Source organism: Atractosteus spatula, chromosome 9, assembly GCF_055471065.1.
Source record: "Atractosteus spatula isolate fAtrSpa1 chromosome 9, fAtrSpa1.hap1, whole genome shotgun sequence".
Lineage (NCBI taxonomy): Eukaryota > Metazoa > Chordata > Actinopteri > Semionotiformes > Lepisosteidae > Atractosteus > Atractosteus spatula.
In genome coordinates this window covers 19,170,351-19,191,852 of record NC_142714.1, presented here as the reverse complement: position 1 = coordinate 19,191,852, position 21,502 = coordinate 19,170,351, and the positions used below count along the sequence as shown (strand labels likewise).

Here is a 21,502-nt window from a genome sequence, read left to right as displayed (position 1 = left end):
ACAAATATTATCTGAAATGTTGTTTATAAAAACGGGTCTCAAAGACACACAAACTCAAAAACCTTAATGACATGTAATTCAAATATACCTAGAGGCAAATAAAATGACTGTGTTCCAACGCCTGTCAGTACATAACTGTACATACTGTAATAATAAATTAATGATGTTAATTACAATTTATATTCAAGAAATGTAACATTTTTTATCATTGATAAAAGACAAGCATATCCATAAAGCTTTCACCCCGTGCAATTAATTATTCCATAGTGGTTCTTAAGAGCGCATAATGTATTGATGATACCCATTTATTTTTAATTACTATTTTTTTCTGTGTTGAGATTTATTTAATCGTTATGTATATTGTAAATTGAAGTAAAAATATGCAAACAACAGTAGAATGGATGCCCAGGGAAGATTCAATTCACGGTGAAGAAACAATAACAAATGTAAACATGTTTTTGGTTTTTCATTACGAAAATAAAAACAGCTTCAAATATTTTCCATTCATTTGTACAAATTAGTTTTTATAAGAAATCTGCATTTTATATAAATCACTTTAATCTGTAAGTTAATAGGGTTTCTTTCTCCATGTTTCTCTTTTTTTTCTCCTTAAATTACGAAGTTTAAACATTGGCAAATTATCTCCGAAAAAATGCAACAAAAGTCCTCTCAACTTGCCCATAGCTCAGATCACTCTCCGTGGTGCTGAAAGCAGAAGATTGTACTGTATTCTCTGTGGTCGAAGTTTGTTTTACAACACCTGCCTTTAAAATGTCATTAGAAATCACTGCATAAGTGTGCATACCAGTATATCAAAACGTATTTGTTGCCCTATCAGTATAGGACTTTTAATCATTATTCACTATTTTTTGCGCACTTAAAAGTGTAAATTTCTGGTCTACTGAATACCGTCTAAATGACGACTCTTTCTGCATGTAGTGAACATGCGATATCGTATGCATATGTATTAGATCGAAATGATCTTGATTGTCACTTTTAGTGAAATGGGTATCTCCTTTCTTCCTAATTGGCAGTTTATAATTGTGAAACAGAATCGTCAAAGCCACGTTTTAAGAGTTATCTTGTCACGACAACCACCATAAACGCCAAACACTACTTCATTTTTTCTGTTTCATTTAAATTTTCATGTTATTTAATCCATGAGTCTGAACGTTTTGCTTAGGTATTCCTAAAAAAAAAATACACCAGCAGAATAGCACGCATTCTATAATTATGAACATAAAATGTATATTTTATCGTCTTTTTCTACTGTACCTCTTTAAATTGTATAACTTTTTATTGGTCGATGTAAATAACAGACATGAAAAGAACGCCTATTATAAAGCATTGGGAAAACCCATGCAACAGTTCAAAATAAAATAGCATGTACTAAGTACATTTTTCTCTTGCTTTGTAGCTACCAGAGCCCAATAGTTGTACAAGCAGAAGAGATGCTCTGCCTTACGCGTCAGTGTTTGACTGCGCAGTCGCGGCTTCACTGGGCACTGAAAGTGAATGCCAAAAGAAGAGAAAAAATGGCTCTCGATAATTTCCTCTTTGCCCAGTGCATCTTATATTTTCTGGCTTTTCTCTTTGGCTTTATCGCTGTGGTGCCATTATCTGAAAACGGCGATGATTTCCAGGGGAAATGCCTTCTGTTTACACGAGGGATGTGGCAGAACGAGAACATCACCGTGGAAAAGCAGAGGTTTATTGTGGAGGAATGGGGACCCGAGTCGTCTTGCCGTTTCAGCACTTTCGTTGGGATAGTATCTCTCATCTTATCCGCAGTGCAGGCTTGCAGAATACTCTTCTACCTCTGCAAGGGTCATGATGAGTGAGTTTTTTAAAACAATCTTAGGAATTAATCTGTGCTTTGTGTGCGCGTTAGTATTTATCACATTCGTGAGATGCACTATTTAAACTAAAATTTTAATTTTTCAGGGCATATTGTTCTAATCCCAGTTTTATGGTGTACTAAAACACATCCGATCCGCCAGAAGCCTATGAATGGTGTCCCTGGAATAGAACGTCTAATTTTTCCTCTTGTATGGTCACAAAACCTCATTAAACGATTGAGGTGAACTTTTTTGGAATATATTTGATCACTAAATAAATAAAATGGTGGCATCCTACCTCTCGTATTATCCTAAGGATGTAAAAACCCTACCCCACCCAGATTTAGCATTCTGGGATTACATTAAAGATTAATATCATAGCAGCAATTTGTGTTAAAAAATTCTAGGTAGAAAGAAAAAATACTGAATTAATTATGCAAGAAGGTGATGAAAGAGGCAGTTAGAGAGGTCTCTCTCATAATGACCAGTTTTGCATAGATTAGTCCCCCCCTGCTGTATTGCATCAAACAGCACAACAAACGTGCAGTAGAGGCCTTTCATCTCAAATGATTACTGATATTCTAAAAGTGGGAAGAAAAACTTTTGTACTAAAAATGCTAAATCTTTAATTACTTTATTTCTAAATATACAAAATATGTAAATCAATATCTAAAACACATGCATGTACATGTAAAACACCAAGGATACTTTTTTCTCAACCACATGAGCTGCTTAAAGGATTTTATATACAGTATATATATAGACAATAATGCATACACAGGGGTAACAGCTGTTGTTATTATTTCTTTTTAGTTCAACTGATAAAAGTACAAAACATTCCCATATAATATCCTGTAAAGAAAACAATATTTTTTTTCTGTTTTGAATTCAAGATGGTATAGCTTATCTTTCAGGTAAATCGATCAATTGAAAATCTAAGAGAATTATAATAGTGCTGAAATCCAGATTCATGAAGTGAGTCTTATGTAATGGAAAGCAATATTCCTCCTACACAATCCAGATCATGAAAAAAAATCAAAAGATTTCAAGCCTCCTTTTCTCAAAGGCCATAGAAGCTCTGTTTTTCTAGTGATTTGCATACCATCAATTTCTTCTCTTTAAAAGATGTTTGATGTTTTAACTAATTATGCCAGTACCCTCATCTTCCTTGCCATGTAACATTTGCCCAGAGAATGACAATTAGAGAGATTGCTGATGTTGTGCATATTTTTATGCGTGTCATATAACCTTGACTTTCTCTGTAATTACAGCTCCTTCTTTTATGCCTTCATAAATCTTCTGGTAAGCTCCTTTGTGGTTTTTGTAATCTTCGTTGCTAGTACAATAGTCAGCGTGGGATTTAATATGTGGTGTGATGCCATCACAGAAAATGGAAGTATGCCAAGCAGGTATGTACCCCATCGTTGACTTTCACTTTCAAACACTCTTGTTGTGAAACTGTTGAACACTTTTGACCACAGGTCCATGGTAAACACAGCTGGATGGGTTGATTCTGCCATAACACAGGATTTTGAAAACAGATTTTTTTGTCTTTATTTCTGACATGCAAACATCGGGTGATTGTTATGCAGCACTTTTTACTATAGTTTTGAACTGGCTGAAAACTGTGGCTTGAATTGAATACATGGGGTGACTGTATGTAGTATATAGTTTGCAAACACCTCTGGGCAGATTATCTCTCTAGCCATTTTCTGTATCTCTATAAGTGATTAATTGATTCTCCCATTGTCACTCACATGCCCATGAGCCCTGTGCACTCTGTAGCTTTCAAGTAAAAAGGATGAATGCAGAGATATTCTTCTCAGAAAGAACTTCATAGTTGTCCTTTTTGAGAAGGATTACTGAGTCATCTGAGTAGTCATTTTTAAATTTATCTTTGAGTCAAAGATGCAATAATTGCATCAGTAATTGCATCTTTAGAGTGAGATTAGCAGAGACTCTATGGTTGTGATCATCGGTGCTTATAAAAAGTACATTGAGTGAAAAAGTATCTGGTAGGTTGTTGATTTGGGCTGCCTTTCCATTGCAAAATAGGTGCTCCAGGGTTTTTGAAGAAAGCATTAGCTCAGAGTAACCCTTGTTGTTACTGTTGGTTTCTCGTAACAATAAACATCAGGATTCTGAAATAATGACACTTTTAGTAGAAAAGCTCAGGAACCTTCTCCATTAACATCTTTAATCTACTGTAAAATCCTTCTTTGTTAATAACTATAACTTTAATGTGCAATGTTGTTCAAAAATACTTTTGTCATATATCTACTTCATATGGTATAGTTTTGTGCTTTGTGTAAAACAGATTAATTTAAAAAGGTACCCCTCTGTACTTAAGTGTGTCTTCAGATGTGTTCAGCATAATTGTTAATGTGTACATGTTTCTCTTTGCCATCACTTTTTCACAGCTGTGAAGACCTGCAGGATACTGACCTGGAATTTGGTCTTGACAACTCCTCTTTTTATGACCAATTTGCTATTGCACAGGTAAGAGAACAAGGAAGAGCCTGGCAGGATGATGTAGTTTCAGTTGTTTTTTTGTGGACATTTTACTTTGGTTTAACATCTTGATCAGACATTCTTGCTGCCAAGCTTAGGTGGGTACTACCACTAATTAAAATCAAGTTCTAAGCTGCTTGAAAATCACCCTTTTAGCTTTCACATATACTGTGAAAGAAATCTCTCAGGAGAAAATAACTCAGTCCTTGCACTTGAAGGGGAAGAGGTTTTACAACAATCCCTTGATTGTTCTTACAGTTTGGGCTCTGGGCTGCCTGGCTGACGTGGTTGGGAATTACAGTCTTGGCATTCCTCAAAGTCTACCACAACTACCGGCAGGAGGACTTGCTGGACAGCCTGATTCATGAGAAGGAGTTGCTGCTGGGGAGATCATCCCGATGGGGCTCGGATGGAGATGAGAAAAGCGGGATGATCTAATCCCCCCCATACCCTCCTGGAGATTGAGTTACTTATAAACTTCCTATCACTGTATGGGCGGGTGGTTGACATCTAGCTGAAACCATCTTGATGATTTAGTCTCTTATCCGCAAGCGGGAATACTTTAAGATTCTTTATTTCCTAGTTCTTCTTAACCAGCTGTAATAAATAAATCATCCAAGGACCTTGTGTAACATTGCTAAGCCTATACAGATGGTTACGAGATTTAAGTGAAAAAATGTTATTGTTTCCTACAGCATGAATTGAATTATTAAAAAAAATGTGGAGCAATTTTAAAATAAAGAACAAATGGTTCACATGGCTCACTAAGAGCAAAATTCACCTTAATAGGGCAAATTATATAATTTTGTATTGGATAATTTAGGGAAAATACAATTTTTTGAACACCATATTTAAAGAGAACTATAAAATCATTGAGTCATTGTACAGTATGTAATACTATAGTTGCTTCCAGATTAGACCAATTAACCAGATTGGTCATTCAACACTAAATATAATACCTTCCGATATATTTTCCTCAAACTGGCATCATTGCTGTAATGCTCATCAAGTTCTTCAGTTTTCTAAATAACGTTGTTAACAGGTATTTTACAAATTGGTCCACCTCTTTCCTGCAAACGCTGTGGTAGTGGAAGTTTGTAATCCACAAAACTCCTTAAAACACTTTAATGGTTGGTGAAGCCTTAAGAGCAATATACCCCACTCTCTATATTATGGGAGCCAAGTATTTTGCATGCTGCAGTAAGATGTGGTGTGTGCTTTGGCAGTGTCACTTGTATGATAAAAAATTTGTGTTGAGAACTTTGTTAAGAATGTGATAGAAATTGTACGAAAAGATTCTGAATGATCTCCTTGCATCTCTAGCATTCTTTAGTTTTGAGTATTATCACAAGTTTCTTAATGTTTTATGGCTCATATCCTAGAAAGTAGCATGACTAAATAGCATTTTTTCCCAATGCTGCCGTCAGCACAATCCCATTTGGTTGTGACTGCGTTGTTTTTGCTTTGAACCCTTGTCTCTCAGCATGGTGGCAATTTCTGTAGCACTCATCAGTAACGTGTATTCAATGGTTTCAATGGATAAGTCACTTGGTGATGCTTTTCAGCCTGTCCACGAAACCTGTTGCTAAATGTGTGGAATGCAATTTGGCTCTTTCTTAACAAGGTTTGAAATATGCTGAGATAATTTATTGTGGGTTTAGCCTTGGCTTACTAAGTATAGATTATTTTTTGGATTTAAATATATACAGTACTATAGATATGCAGGTACTTCCCTGGGATGTCCAATTAACAACACTTAAATTAGTGTATTTGTAGACATTTGGCTTTGGACAGCAAACGTTTAAACCTTTAAGCACTTGCTCATCTTTTCAGTAACCATATGTTGATAGCTTATGAAATACAGTGTTCTGTACATGTACCCAAGAATTTCAGCAGAGGGCATTGTGCTTAAAAGTTCTAACTTACCATGACATGGATAAAGAATCTTTAAAACCACGTCAAAGCCCAACAAGCAAGATGGGCCAAACAAACATTTCTTGTTTATTATTTGTATCGGTTATGTTTCTGATAAGTTTCCTATATTTTGAATATCCCATAACAAAACGGGGGATTCTGTACAATATATTTTGCATAAATCTTGCCATTTCTGATTTCTCAAAAGATTTAACAGTAATGATCTGGATTTATATTACAAGAATTATTATACAATTTATTTTGTGGCACAAGCATAATTAAAATACATGCTCATGAATGATACTCAAATATTCTAGTGAAGTGCTCCTGACAGTGTCAGCTATACTTTTTTTCCTCCTTTTTGTGCTTTTTTGGTTCATCTTGAGCCCAGGTCAATGCACTGAGAGGCACCTGATCTTGTAATTAACTTTTGCCTATTGTTCAACTTCCTTGGGTTAGCTTGACCTCATTCGTATCCATCCAGTGCTGAAACTCTCCAGTAATTTCCAGTACAGCACCTTAGAATGCAATTTACAGAAAATACACAGTGCCTGCATTTTTTCTTGGCTTTTCTTGTGTCATCCAATGAGACATTCCTCAGGCACCAAACTTCAATAACCATTATCCTTTTCTCCCACTGTGTTGACCAAGTTTTGAGGTGAGATATACAAGAGACATTTCCTCAATGTGTTTCTAACTTTTTTATTTGAAACCAAAAAAGGACAAAGAAACAATATAAAGACACTTCTTTTAAAAGTGGCTAAGTACACAATACAATGTCAGTAAAATACAAAAGGTATACAATTTAAAGGACAGGTATGTGAACTTGGTAAAGATATTTTTGTTGCTAGAAAATCCTAACTGTTCAGCTCAAGTTTTAGCTCTGAAATATTCATTATCAATGTCAATAAGCAATGTATTCTAATGGACAGCTATTGCATTGTATTGCTTCAAATTCTTAAGTGTAAGGCTTCCAAATAAACTATCCTTACATATATACAGTGTATAAAGTTTTACCTAAAACGTGGTATGGAAAGAACAATTATTAGAAACTGTTTTGTCTTCTTATTGTTCTCAAAATAAAAGCATTGACAAATTTAAAATGTTATGTCTTTTTGTAGCTGTTTTGTTCTCTTTTATTAGTAGGCTTTAAAAACAAAGATTTTGCACATTAGAAAACCATTATTAAATGTTATACATGAAAGTTAATGAATAACAAATGATCTGAAAATATATAGAGGGTATAAATACAAAAGGGACCCACATCGCATATGACGGTAAAGTTGGAAAACTGTTTCATTACATCAATACTTATTGTGTCTTTTACTCTCACCTAAACATCTACTTTTAAGAAAAGCCTGTATCCTAATATGTGTTTTAAAGTAAAATCACATATATTTCTAAAGTGCAAGATTTTATTCAAGAATGAAGTTTATATTGCTTACAAATAATAATGTTCAAACCAGAGTACAAAAGAATAATTTAAAAATGAGAAAAATTAACAGAAACTTCAACAAACTGTAAAAGTATGTTATGCTTATATTACAGCATTAACAGAATTGTAGCATCTTTGTTTTTGGAAAAGCTATTCACTTTTGACTGCAGCATTACCAACTTACAGCCAACTCTCAGCAGCTCAGAAGCTAAGCAAAACTTGGCCTGGCTAGCACGGAGATTCAAGACCTCTAATGGAAACTAGACCAATGTTTTTTCTTCAGACAACATCAGTGCAACCTTTCAAAGTAGTATGTAAAGGAACCATCTGGTTTAAGCAGATAATGAAGAAAACTATGTCTGAAAAACTTAAAACTGAAAAAGTTCAGCTAACTTTTCTGAAAAGTACCATTTTGCCTACTCATGTACTGTATAAGAGGTTTTGGGAGTCACCAAAAATTTTCTTAAGAAAATTCTCTTGTAACATACAGTACCTCCTTTGAGGGAAACCGATATTTAAAAATAATGTGAGCTAAGCTATTTACCCACAACCATGTCTGCTTTTAAGAAACTAGTCCAAAGAACGTTATGAAGCCTGGTCTAAAGATAAAATTTTACCTTGAGATTCAAATTCAAATTAGAGTAACTATGGTACTTTGTACATGGGTAAAAATGGTCCATTTTTGACATTCACAAAATTCTACCTTATGCTGGAGCTTTGTGCTTGATACAGCTTTAAGAATGTCTTTGGTTATGAAAATGAAGACTGATTTGGTCCAAGAAGGCAGTATTTTCTTGTCTGAAACCTTCAAATTGAATAGATGATACAATGTAAAATTACTCAGTGCGGATCAACATTCAGATTTCCAAAAACATTTCACATTTGTGCTTGTCACAGTTTTGTAATTAATATACCGTGATTGAAATATTTTACACATGATTTAACTTGCTATTTAAAGTCTAAATGATTGGGTTTAGCTTTAATAAAACAGCGGGCTTTCATTCTTAACTGTATTTCTTAAACATTTTTGAATAAACAACCGCTTGACATATCTTTGTTTAGAATTTTCCATTTGGTGAAGGTTAATAGCAACGTCATCTTAAATTAAGACTCCTGCAAACAGAGAGTTCAATTATTAATAATCAAGACCGTGGAATGTATCCAAAAACCTACCCATTTTGATGGTAAATTCAGTGATGTGAGGCCGTGGTAGTTTTGGAAAAACATCTCATAATATATTAAAATAAAAAGATAATGAATTTAACAATTTCTTGCCTGAAATTCCTTCTATGTGGAATTTGCTCTCCCCATTCAAAGTGTGCCTACATTTTCTACCACACTCCTAAATGATTAAGTATATCTAAATTATCCCCTGTCTGAGTGTGTAGTAAATGTGTCTGTGAGCCCTGTGACTGGTATCCTGCCCAGGGTGTAGCATGCCTTCCGTTCATTGTCTACCAAACTAAAGTTAGGTTCAAACTCCCCTCAATCAAATTTTTTATTTTTTTTTAATAAAAGTTATTTTTGAAAATGGAAGGATAGAAGAATTGATGGTTACCAGATTTGATAGATTGCCAAGGACACAATTATCAGGTGTCTGCATATGCTTAAACTATGCTGCTAGTTTTCATATGCTGAAAACTTTGAAATGTGTCCCAAGTCACTCATCCAACTGCTTGCTCAGAGAAAAGGTCGAGTCTTTTGGTCAAATCATTGCGTGTGCATGCCTCAGACATGTCACCAGCTGACATTGAGCAGGATTCTCCAAGTGGTCAGGTGCACCACCAGCAAAACAACAACCCTTGCGACCTGCTGGGCTCCTGCAAGCTTGCAGTCAGAGTGAGATGTGCTTCTCCTCCCATGAGTCCTAACTATCCAGTAAGGCACAGTGAAGTGTAATAACAGGTGAATTGCTCTGACAGGTGTGTCACAGGAGTCTGTTTATAGGATCCTCAAGTTCAACAAGCAGTACAGGGGTTTTTATCAGAATGCCAAGTCTTAAATGAACTAGAAGTTCTAAACTAAGTAGGTATATATAAATATATAATAAAATAATTGATGATAACCAACTATAAAGAAAAAGGTGATTTGTTAATGTTAACCTTGGTATTTCTATTTTCTTTTACAAGGAGTAAGCATAATCATATTCCTCTATAATTACTTCTAATCATAACATTTATTTACTAAATCTGATCACAAGCCTCTTCATTCAGAGATATTCCTGTTTATGTTCATGTCTATACACACCCCAAATCCTGAATAATGTGAAAGAACTCTGTATAAACCTTGTAGAAGCAGATATTAAATGTATGTATCCATGTATTACAGAATGAAATGTGAATTAGCTGCCCCAGTTTCACAAAGCTCAAAAACAGAATCATCTAAATAGGCTTTGAATTATTATTTGCATACTGTGTACAAAGTCAAAGTTAGCTGCCAAAGACAGCTGCTATTACCCTACAGTATATGGGGCTCATCAGCAGGACACGGATAACTAATATACAGTACAGTATGTATATATACTGCAACATAAAATATCATGAAAATTAAGATAATGGAATCTGGGCATATATTCTCTCTCTTTAATGATACTCTTCTGAAAAACATTAATTAAGATGGAAATAAGGCATGATGTCATTTAGTGAGCTTTTATTGGTGTTATTTGTCCGGCTGAGGAGAATGGTAACTACAGTATCAGCGAGGACAGGTTTGTCAGGACCCCACCCCCTTTTAATGAGGAATGAGCCAAGGAGCTGCAAGAGCAAAGAGGATGAAGATAGTGTACAGTATGTCCTTCTCCCGAACTTGCCTTTTTATACTCCATAAAGCGAAACTTAAATGTACGCTTTTAATCATGAGGATTTTTTTCAACATCACCTTACTGTATATTGTCAACCCTGTTGACATATTGTAAACCTACAATAGCTAACATCAAACTGGTAGCTACAAAATATTTGCATGTCTACCAAAGTAACTATTTAAGGTTGGGACTATACACTTTTACAAGGTACTCAAAATAATGTCCACCTTATAAAGTGGTATAAAAATGATCCAAACTGCAGACTTGCAGTATAAATTAAGTGACTTTCAGCCACGTCACATGCTGAAGACATCCTTTCACTGAAATGCTGGATAAAGGACACGGAAGACCTCCCTTTTGTTTAAATATTTTTCTTGGTCACTGCATTGTCAGCCAGATCCAACAGCTCCACAACACCTGCTTCATCTGAACAAAGCAAACACTTAACACAGATTCCAGTTCTTCACACACTTTGAGGTGCCTCCTTTTGTCAGTGCAGTACATAACACCTCCGAGGATGGACAGCAAAATAAACAGACAGGTCAGCAGGGCATAATGAGGTCTGTTTGTAGAGTTGTTATACACTGAAATAAAAAATAGTAATTTTGAGAATATACCATGTCCCATTTAACTTGTCAGCAGCCATATCACCCTGCAACTCACAACTGGCAACCCACTAAAGCTAAGCAGGTGTGAGCATGGTCAGTACCTGGATGGGAGACCTCCTGGGAAAAACTAAGGTTGCTGCTGGAAGAGGTGTTAGTGGGGCCAATAGGGAGCGCTCACCCTGTGGTCCATGTGGGTCCTAATGCCCCAGCGTAGTGAGGTGGACACTATACTGTAAACAGGCGCCGTCCTTTGGATGAGACATAAAACTGAGGTCCTGACTCTCTCCGGTCATAAAAAAATCCCAGGGCGTTTCTTGAAAAGAGTAGGGGTGTAACCCTGGCGTCCTGGCCAAATTTTCCATTGGCCCTTATCAATCACAGCCTCCTAATAATCCCCCTCTATGAATAGGCTACTTTACTCTGCTCTCCTCCCCACTGATAGTTGATGTGTGGTGAGTGTTCTGGTGCACTATGGCTGCCGTTGCATCATCCAGGTGGATGCTGCACATTGGTGGTGGTAGAGGGGAGTCCCCATTACCTGTAAAGCGCTTTGAGTGGAGTGTCCAGTAAGTGTAAGCAATTATAATAATGATTATTATAACTGTGTAATTAGAACCTTTACGTTTTTTTATGAACTGTAGATGATCTATCACCATTGATTGACACTATTATTGTCATGCATCACTATTTTTGTTTGATTTAAATTTAATGTGGTAAAATCATAAATCCCTTGATCAATGACAGATGATTCAAATTCATTGTCCAGATTGGTCCACTCAGAGATTTATGTAGTTTTTCTCAAGCATGCTCATTTCTGTCTGCTGCTATGATCAACACAGTCTAATACAGTGCCTCGAAAAAGTATTCACACCCTTGACCCTCTGAAGGTCAGAGCTGTTACAACTACACTCAATTACAAGGAAAGACCTACAGGTAGGTATGCAGCTGCAGAGGTGAGGACAGCCGACATAGGAGAATTGAGATTTTAGTTTAACCTCTTCCCAAACGTGTGTTAAATAACCATTTCAGAAGTTCCGTCGAATTCCGTTCTCTAATTGCAATGAAACAAGCATACTTAAATGAAGAGATTGCATACTTAGTACTTCAAGTGTTTAGCATTAACTTACTTGGCTGAGCTATTACAACCCCTAAAAGGATCTTCAAAACGCTGATACAAATTTCTTCTAATACAGAACTATTGGATTGAGTTAGTTTCAATGAAACGTTTCACAGGCACTGATTGGACCACCATATGAATGTGCCACAGTGTTGAGTAAATTAGCGTGAGTAATAAGCTGGAAGAGTTGTTTGAGGTGAATTGGATATGCAATGTTTTGGAGGACCACTGATGGAGAATCAAGTGAATAAGGTGTGGTTATGCCACAGGAAAAGCCAGGAAATAGATGGCTGTAAAGCCACCAAACTTTCTCGCTCTGGGCTGGGCAGCAGAAGATGCTCTGGTAACTCAGGAAGAGTAGTCTGAGGTGAACTGTACTGAGATGAGAATAGTACAGGAGCAGTTGTGAGTTGGCACTTGCTGAAGTTTTCTAAAAGTGAATGTACTGAATGAGGAAGGACTCCACATGGAATCTCCAAGCGAAGAAGAAATATAAGCTACTTCTGCTGGTGGAAGCTTGGTTAAGGCAAAGAGATGTAGGCGAACACCACACCATTTGGATGGCAGCAGAAGGGTGGGCGGCTATGGGAAGCCTGTTGCTGTAGCAGCCAGGGCTGCAATCAGGGCAAGGGCCCCAGGGACAGCGAGGCAAGGGCCAGGAGCCCTGGCCCAGTGCAGACAGACTCCATGCACTTGCACACTTGGGGTGAAGTGAATACCAGTGACCAGGAGGTCTCCTTCGGGGACAGAGAAAAGGAGCATTGGGAAGAGAGGGTGGAGTGAGTGGGGAAAGCAATAGAGAGAGGTGGAAAGTGGCTGTGGCTGTTCCAGAGTTCCACTGAAGGTTATTGACACCAGGATATCTGACAGAAATCAGCAGATGATGGCAGGTTCTGGGACCTATTTGTTTTCTGGAGAAAATTTGAGGTTGAAGAGCTGCTGGTTTGAGAAAAAGTGAAAAAGCAATGTCCATCATGGCTTGGAGGAGAAGAATACAACAAAGGTAAGGTCTTTGCAGCTCTGGTTTGAGAGATGTCTGTCTCTGAAGAGACTGAATGCACAGTGCTAGAAAAGATACACACAGATTTGTGGACAGACAGTAAGTATTTATATACTGTAGGAGAGCAGAACTACGATATGCAGTTTGGCCTCCTACAAAATTTGTTTTTCATAACACCATGTTTTACATCAGTCAGTTAACAGTACCTCTGTTAGAACAGCTCTAAATCATAAGAGCTGTCTTATATGTCCTATAGTATATTATACAGGACAGTGAAGCTTGAAAAGACTGATTGGAAGATGAGGTGATGCAAAATACCGGAAAACAGGCTCCAGACCTAAAACTAGGACAAAACTTCAAATTTCATCAAGACAATGACATCAATGACCCAAATCACAAGGCCAGAGCTGCACTAGAGTGGCTTCAGACTGAGAAAGTAAATGTCCTTGAAAGGGCAATCAAAGACCTAACTTGAATCCTTTTGCAAATTTGTGAAAGAACTTGTGCTGCCCATAAGCAGCGTGAGAGAGCATGAGCAAATCTGCCAGGAAGAATGGACAAAGATTGCACCAAGCCAGTGTTTAAAGTTGGTAGACACCTACCCAATATGAACAGCAAATTGCAATTGCTGTTAAAGGTGCTCCCACCAAATATGGGTCTGAATACCTTTGCAATCAACATTTTTTTTTCCTCTTTAGTTTTTTACTGACATTTACTATATCTTACCCTTAGAGGTATTCAGTCTAAGCATGCAGTTTTTGAGAAAAAAATAATAAAAAAATGTGTATGCATAATTTTGTAATTTCACAAAATGGGACACCATAGAAAGGCACTGCACATTATGTTCTAATTGTTCACTATGCCAATATTTGCAGGTAACATTTGAATGTTTGATCGCAATTTGCATGTCATGGACTTCTAGAAGTTTGATTTAATGGTCTTTTTAAAGAACTTTATTCTTGTATTATATTGACAGTACACTGATATACTGACAAAAACCCACCACAGAAAATAATTTTCATGTAACAAGACAACTTGCCATGTATTTTCAGAGTGGGCATGTACATGGGATGATTAACAGTAATGCAATGTAAATAACATGAAAGTGCAAGAGACCCATTACACTTTTCCAGGTAGGTGGGGGATGGATATGTGCGTAGGGGAGCTGTGGGAAGAATTAACATAAAAAGCTGTCATTTGTTATGGAATAAAAATAGCATGCCATTAAAGTGGGGCCCATATGCAAACACCAAGAGATCCACAGAAAACAGAAGATGAATGTTTCCCATGAGAATGAGCAACAAATGAAAACCCACACATTTCAATGGTTGAAATGGGAGTGCTGGAATTAAATTACAATATTGCAGTACAATATGTGGTCATTTTATTAGAAACACATTTGCTGACTTTATTTCTAGGGGGCTTATCACATCTAATCCTGGTTTTATTAGGCTTTAGAGGCAGGTATTACAGTTTTCAATTCAACATTTGTTTTTATTTTAGTGTTTTTATAATGAGCTCATCAAGTTGATAAATAACGATCTTTAAAGTAGAATTTTTGTGTATTTTAGAGGGCCGCAGACGCATATTAGTTTGATACTACCACTGGCACTGGACTGTAAAAAAAATGTTATCTATGAAGTAATTCCCTATTGTTTTTTGTCGTTTTTGTATAGCATTTGGTCTGTAATAATTAAGCACAGATAAAATTGCTGCATTTAAAAAATGCATTTAGATACAAATAAGCAAGGTGTGTGTATATAATTTTGTGTTAATATAATAATAATTTAAACATGCAAAAAAAACATTTCTCTATATTTAAAAGTGTTTTAATAAAAATATTAAAAGTATGTGCTGTAAATTTGAGTAAAAAAGAAAGCTTTAAAAAAACATTTAGAATCTTGAAAGATGTGCTTCATATGTTCTTGGTGCATTATGTATCAATTTCCAATACAATGATAAGTACAAAAACCCTAATAAATGCCATAATTAATGCTGATAAAATCAGGTTTCTCCTTGAAAAAGAAAGACAGATTGTTTTTTCAAAATTGTACAAATTTTAGTAAATTTGACCCCTTTTCATTTAAAAGTATAGAACAATGTCAATTACATGTATTTTTGACAGCTGTTATTGATGAAGATGAGTGACACACAGCTGACTGCATGCTGTCTACAAAGGATGTTTTCAGCTTCTAATTTCACTTACCTAGTAAACAATCATAGTAAGGAATGTCTGAAAATAAGATGAAAGTCACTTTAACGTTTGCAAGACCCCATAACATGAAATTGAAGGCATGTCAATTGTTTGAAATTTAAAGCTAAAATGTTTACAAAAGAAAGGGAGCTGTCTGGTTCATCTAGCACATTTAGGTTGTAGTGGTTAAATGAGGTTTGGATTTCACACACCCAGTTCTTAAACAAAGCCAGAGTACAGTATCATCTTCAACAGCATGGCTGAGTTGTATGTCCTAGACTCCAACAACATCAAACAATAGAATTGTCTCTTTAAAATAGTGTGTACAGAAAGATGCAGAGACAGATTATTGTTGTAATAAAAAGAGCAGCTCATATTCTGCAGAGTATTTGCATTTGTAACTGCACAAACACATTTTATATGTATTTTATTTCCTCTGAAATGGTTGCTTTAAATCTCAAATAATATTTCTTAGGGGGATTCTAGTTTTTGTTCACTGAGTGTTTCTTAATTGAACTAATAATTTTCTTTAGTGCATATTTAATCTTTCTGCTCTGTAAAGATATAGTACTTCAACAAATGTTCATTAGTTTATAACAGAGGTATCTATTTTTCGTACAGAGCTGCAGGGTGTTCTGCACTAAAATAGGTGTCTAACTATTTTCTTTCACTTTTAAATTTTAAAAGGTACAGAACAAATAAAACGTGGAAGAAAAACTAATTTAAGATACTAATTTTAAAACAAGGAACATCATTTAACACCCCTAATTTAGAAATATTCAAGGGAAAACCAGAGTGAATAAAGTAATCAGTAAATAAATACAACATAACCCCAAACAGCTGAATAGAAAATAAATACATTTGATTCACTCTGGTTTATAAATTAATGTTCGTCTTCAGCTAAATCCTGAGGAAGTGTTTCTGATTTTATTATCTTAAAAATATCAACTGCAGATTATTATTTAGAAGTAATGAGTTCAACAACATTAAATACAACAACATTTAAGATTCTCTGAGTGGACGTTTTACAAAGGACTTCTTCTGTATAGAGTTTGAGCCTAAGGAAATGTGTGCAAATATTACAGTAAAAGGTGTGTTTTGCAGTTTTCTGCATGTTTATAATAGCAAACTGACTTTATTGTTGAAAACTATTTTTTTGTAAAAATGTTTTTTTTTTACTCATGAGATTTATAAATATATTTTTAAACCTTCTTGTTTATTACTTGTTGAGTTATGCATTTAGATTTAGTTATGCATTTAGGACTGAAGTTTAAAAATTCAGCCAGTCTCTTATTAGCACTTGGTTATGGCATTGGTTTGATAGAAAAAAACTAATATTTGTTAGTGATAAGCCTCATTACCTACTTTGGAATTTTGCTTTGATAGCTAGGATATTGTTAGACATATACACTAAAATAGTTTCTTAATCTTGATTTGTTCAGTTTAAGAAAAAGATTTATGAAACAGTTAAGTTTTCCAAACCTGAAAGGGATTCACATCATACAAAGTGACCTCTAGGTTTCCCTTCTTTCTAAATGTGTCCAGATGCTGCACTATGTTCAATCCTTTTCAGTTCTTACCATGTACAGTGATCTCAGGCTCTCTGAAATGAACCCTGCGGTCCGATTTTTTTCTGTGTGCTAGCTCTTTGTTGTCATTGCTGTAGTTTGACTTCTTCCTCAGTATGGAAGTGGGAAATGTACATGTTGTAGGAATGCCATTCTGTCAGAACAAAGGAAAGGCTCTGAGATTACTCAAGAATTAGGTTGATAATACAGGACATCAATACTTTTGAGAGAATTCAATATGCATATAACAGCTTTGGCTCAAAACTCTGGAATTCTAATGAGTACATTTCACTCAAAAATCCATTATGACAAATGGATTGATTTGTACCTCAGTTAAATGTTAAAAGATAAAATACCTTCTGCTTTCTGACATCTGGAGGAGAAGGGACGCCCTTTTTGTGATGAAGTCTCACGTCTGAGCGTTCCTCTGTCTTTGCTGGGGGAACACCATTAAGAGCATCGCTGAATGAGTCAGTGGTGGAGAAAGTCTTGGAAAGTGCTGACATATACTGTCCTAATGTATCTGTGGAGGCAAAGCATATCATGGACCTAAGCAGGAAACCTGCATTCTCTCAGTGTTCACCAATCTACCAAGCTCCTGTGTGTCATGTTCTTTTTCAAAACATTTGAATATGTATAGGTACAAGACTCATTTAAAAATTATGATCTTCTTAATCTTATTCCTTTGCCATTTAAATGTATTTTCCACCAGCTCAATTAATACTTTATTGAGTAAAATGTAAAGTAAGGTTTGTTCGGTCAAATGTAATCATCTTAATGCAGAGTTCTCCGATCCTGGTTCTAGAGGCTTGGTGTGTTTGCAGGCTTTCATTCAGTTTAAGTCAGCTGATGCTATTGCATTAAAGAGATTTGAAAAGACCGTAGATATGCTGATCATACAGTAACAGGATTAGGGACCTTTGCTCAGTATTCAAGGTAAATCAATATTCAACCATAACTTGTGTTATTACAGGAGTTCAAATATCAGAGTTATTTAAGAAGCAAAACTTGATTGAACTGTTGTAGGAAAGACAGTGCATGCTGCATACAAAACAAGGCTGCAACAGGGAATAGAAGATATCACAGAAGGGACAATGAATCCAGGATTGACTTCAGTTTCATACATGATCATTTCCTGCCTTAGTTTACTTCTAGGATCTGATTCCAGAGTATTTTATTTTTTATTAACAGGATATACCTCTAAAACAACATCAAAAACTTAGTGGAAAAAACTGCCTTTCTTATGTGTTAAGAATTAAAACTAGGTGAATAAAAGCCGGTTTGAAAAACTTAAGCAGTGCAAAATACAAATTCAAGAAAAGCACTGGAACAGTCTCAAAATATCAACAGACCACATATTGGTCTGTACAGTAACTACCAAGTCATAAATAACATAGCTATTTTCAATGTACTGTATGAATGTCCTCTGGTCTTGGATAATGGATAATATGGCCAACAGAGGAATAACATAGAAGTTGGATATATTCTAGGATACTCTGTTGATGTTTTCATTGGGACAACATGAGTCAATGTAACTTAATTTAAAAATACTGTCCCACTTTAAAGACTTAAAATATTTACTCTGTTCTTGTCAAAGACATTCGAATTGTGATGAAACAAACCAAAACCAAGCCCTGCTATCTGCCAACAATCTAATACAATATCGCAAATATAGCTCAATGTGAGAACACCATATAGAAAACTATTATATACTCTATTGTCCATACTCTATTTCATGATGTATGTTCCAGCTATGAAAAACAGTTGGCACTCCATATCACTGTAATATACTATGAAGGACTATCACCAAGGCTTCAGATGAACGGGATAAAAAAAATTATATTGGAAACAAAAGATTTTCACTGCCAAATGGAGCATAATAATTTTAATGTTGTTAATATATAAATATATTTGAGATTACAGTATAATTGATTACTTTGTTAAAATGCACTACATTACCTGTATTGTATATTTTTTTGTTCATTTGATAATTTGACAAAATGTTTACATTGTGAAGAATATTTAGCATTAAAATTCATACTATATATAAAAGTTGTAGGGTTATTTTGTGGTTTAAATTTAACATTCTAAATTTAGATTTCTACTTAAGTATATGAGGCATAGAAAGCAAAATCTTAAATGCATTTGTACTTTTTTGGGTTTAAAGCTGACAGTGAAGAATGACCAATTGTCAAAAATTTGTAGTTTATTTTAAATATTTTGTTTTATAGTTTTCCCCCAATTGGTGAAGACTGGAAGATTTATAACCAGTTGCTGAAATAAATCCTGAAGCCTTGAGTTAGTCAACTTCAGTATAACTGAGTGTTGAGAATGTTTTCTTGATGGTTTCTGTTTTTCATCTCATCTGTGTTTCCAGATTCTGAATGAAACAATTTTTTTGCATAAGTTCTTTAACAATGATTGTATTGAAGATACAGTATTCTGAAAACCTGCTTGACTCTCTGCCCCCTAGCAGTTTATAAGTTAAAAGTTCACTTTTGTAACAGGCCCCTTCAGTATAAGTCTTGTACTAACAGTATTGTTATACAGTATGTACTTTCATACTGAAACTTTTTATGAAACTTTGTTTCCATAGGCTGCTAGAACAGTCCATAAATACCTAAAACAGGGCTATGTTACACCCCTAACTCTACTGTACATACATTGATGACTGTCATTTCCAGCTGACCTTTAAGCTGTACATTAAACCTCCATTAAAAAAATATTTTACCTGAATACTCCTTCTTTCCTATTTCTGCATAGACAGAAGCCAGCAGCTCCAGGCTCTTTGCAGTAATTGGATGGTCATTGCCAAATGTCTTCTGTCTAATTTTAGTTGCCTGAACCAGGAAAGGAGAAAAAAGATCAGAACACTGCACTGAGTAATAGTGTTCAATCACCTACGTTAAAGGATTTAAGTATAACTTGCTGTAAATAGAAAACGTCAGAGACTTGGGCTTATGTATCTTTCAGCATATAGAGAAAACAGTATGACATGCACTAGTTGTGTGCATAAGGAGTGGTCACCTTATGGAAAGTTCCAAACCTCCTGATAAAAAAACACATGTATAGACAGAGATAGTTTCATTTAAAATATAAAACTGTACGTTGTACATGTTAAGTTTAAAAGCAAATGATACATACCTTTCCACTGTACTCTAAAGCCAGATGAGGCCTAGAAACAAGAGAAAACAAAAAATGAGAATGGTTTGTGTGATGATAATAGTGATACTACTAGTACTAATAAAAAAAATAATTATTATTTTAATTTCAATAGTGGTAATTAGCTTTCTGGATCCCAAATTATTACAGAATGACATTATGCAGAACCCACCAGGTTAATGTGAGGCAGTATCATTTCGTTTATTTATGAAGCTCATTGATTTCTCCAGTACTAATATTTGCTGGGTGTACTTTGCTTCAGTTGCTATTGTTGCATGTCACCTGAGCTCTCCTCCTGAGCCCAAACTATGCACATACTGTAGATAGAATTTTTGGTTTCTGTTTGTTATATGGGAGGCTCTTGCACAAAGTCAATACTCTAAACACACATGCTTAGTTCCAGCAAGTGAGTGGTGCAGCTAACATATGGACAGTAGCTGCTGGACCTTTACTGTACCTTCCTCTAGGCAAAAGAGACACATGGGGCAGTATCTGTCTTTTACATCTGCCAAGAACAATTAAGGACTAATAAACATTTCACTTCCAGGAAACTGGGTTCCTTCCTGAAGGTGATTAGAAATAACACAGTTTAAGAAAATGACAGCGCTGAGATTTAGCTGTTATTTCATAACATGTAGAACTGGTTATTGGCCAATCCTTATGTCCAGTCCTGAAAACCCTAGGTGTTATGATTTAATCTTTACATAAACATACATATTTTTACTGTTAATCTGGATTCACAACAAAAACAAACAGTTTTGAAGCTATTGGCATATCGATATTAATAACACACTTGGAATGTGTGCTGTGCAGGTTTATGCAGGTAGTGCAAAGATAGATTTCAATTCCTAATGCAAAGATTAATAACCCAACCCACATGTCAAAAATAACCTTCTAATTACAGCTAGAAATTTGTTGTCTGTTTACCTATCTTCCTTTATCTGTAAATTGGGTCCTAATCTTTTTGGAGCAAACAACAGCAGTATTTTCTCAGGAATGTCTTTCCTGTTTGCATTTTTAAAGAGACTAAATTAGGCTTCCTGCATGGTTCTAGTAGTGTGAGTTCTGGTAGGGGTGTACTGAACATTGGGTACCAGAGACCAGAGATTGCTGGTTCAGGTCTGGATTATACTATTAACCACATGGAATCCCAAAAATCATGGTGCAAAACAAAATGACTTTAAGATTGGTTTGGTGGGATATAGAGTTACTTGGAATTACGGTATCTTAGCTTGTCTCACAACACTTCCTCTCATTGCTTTCTGGGCACCAGAGACATTGCAATGTTATTAGTGATATCGGCATCAGTCCACTATTTTATCTCTAATGTTGGCATTTCCCAGTGTGTCAGTCTT

The 21,502-nt window shown here is 35.5% G+C and overlaps 2 protein-coding genes across 5 annotated transcripts in view; one reads left to right on the top strand and one right to left on the bottom strand.

Moving 5' to 3' along the window:
- Positions 1-1,451: 1,451 nt before the first annotated feature.
- Positions 1,452-7,366, top strand: LOC148828352 (transmembrane protein 179-like). Its single transcript, XM_088925007.1, has 4 exons — positions 1,452-1,837; positions 3,110-3,247; positions 4,259-4,337; positions 4,608-7,366. Exons 1-4 carry the CDS (start codon positions 1,452-1,454, stop codon positions 4,785-4,787), a joined length of 783 nt encoding a protein of 260 aa, XP_088781133.1. The 3' UTR covers positions 4,788-7,366.
- The window catches only part of c9h14orf180 (chromosome 9 C14orf180 homolog), a 30,146-nt gene continuing 15,592 nt past the window's right edge, over positions 6,949-21,502 (bottom strand). Inside the window, exons 5-10 of one of the 4 annotated variants that reach the window (XM_088925005.1) lie at positions 20,130-20,160; positions 19,717-19,825; positions 17,332-17,508; positions 16,998-17,120; positions 15,430-15,456; positions 6,949-11,082 (exon numbers count right to left, since the gene is read on the bottom strand). In XM_088925005.1, coding sequence (XP_088781131.1) covers positions 10,877-11,082; positions 15,430-15,456; positions 16,998-17,120; positions 17,332-17,508; positions 19,717-19,825; positions 20,130-20,160 — 673 coding nt within the window. In that variant the 3' untranslated portion in view covers positions 6,949-10,876. Of the gene's footprint in view, positions 11,083-15,429; positions 15,457-16,997; positions 17,140-17,331; positions 17,509-19,716; positions 19,826-20,129; positions 20,161-21,502 lie in introns of all 4 variants that reach the window. The other 3 variants (XM_088925003.1, XM_088925006.1, XM_088925004.1) reach the window with 3 other exon arrangements.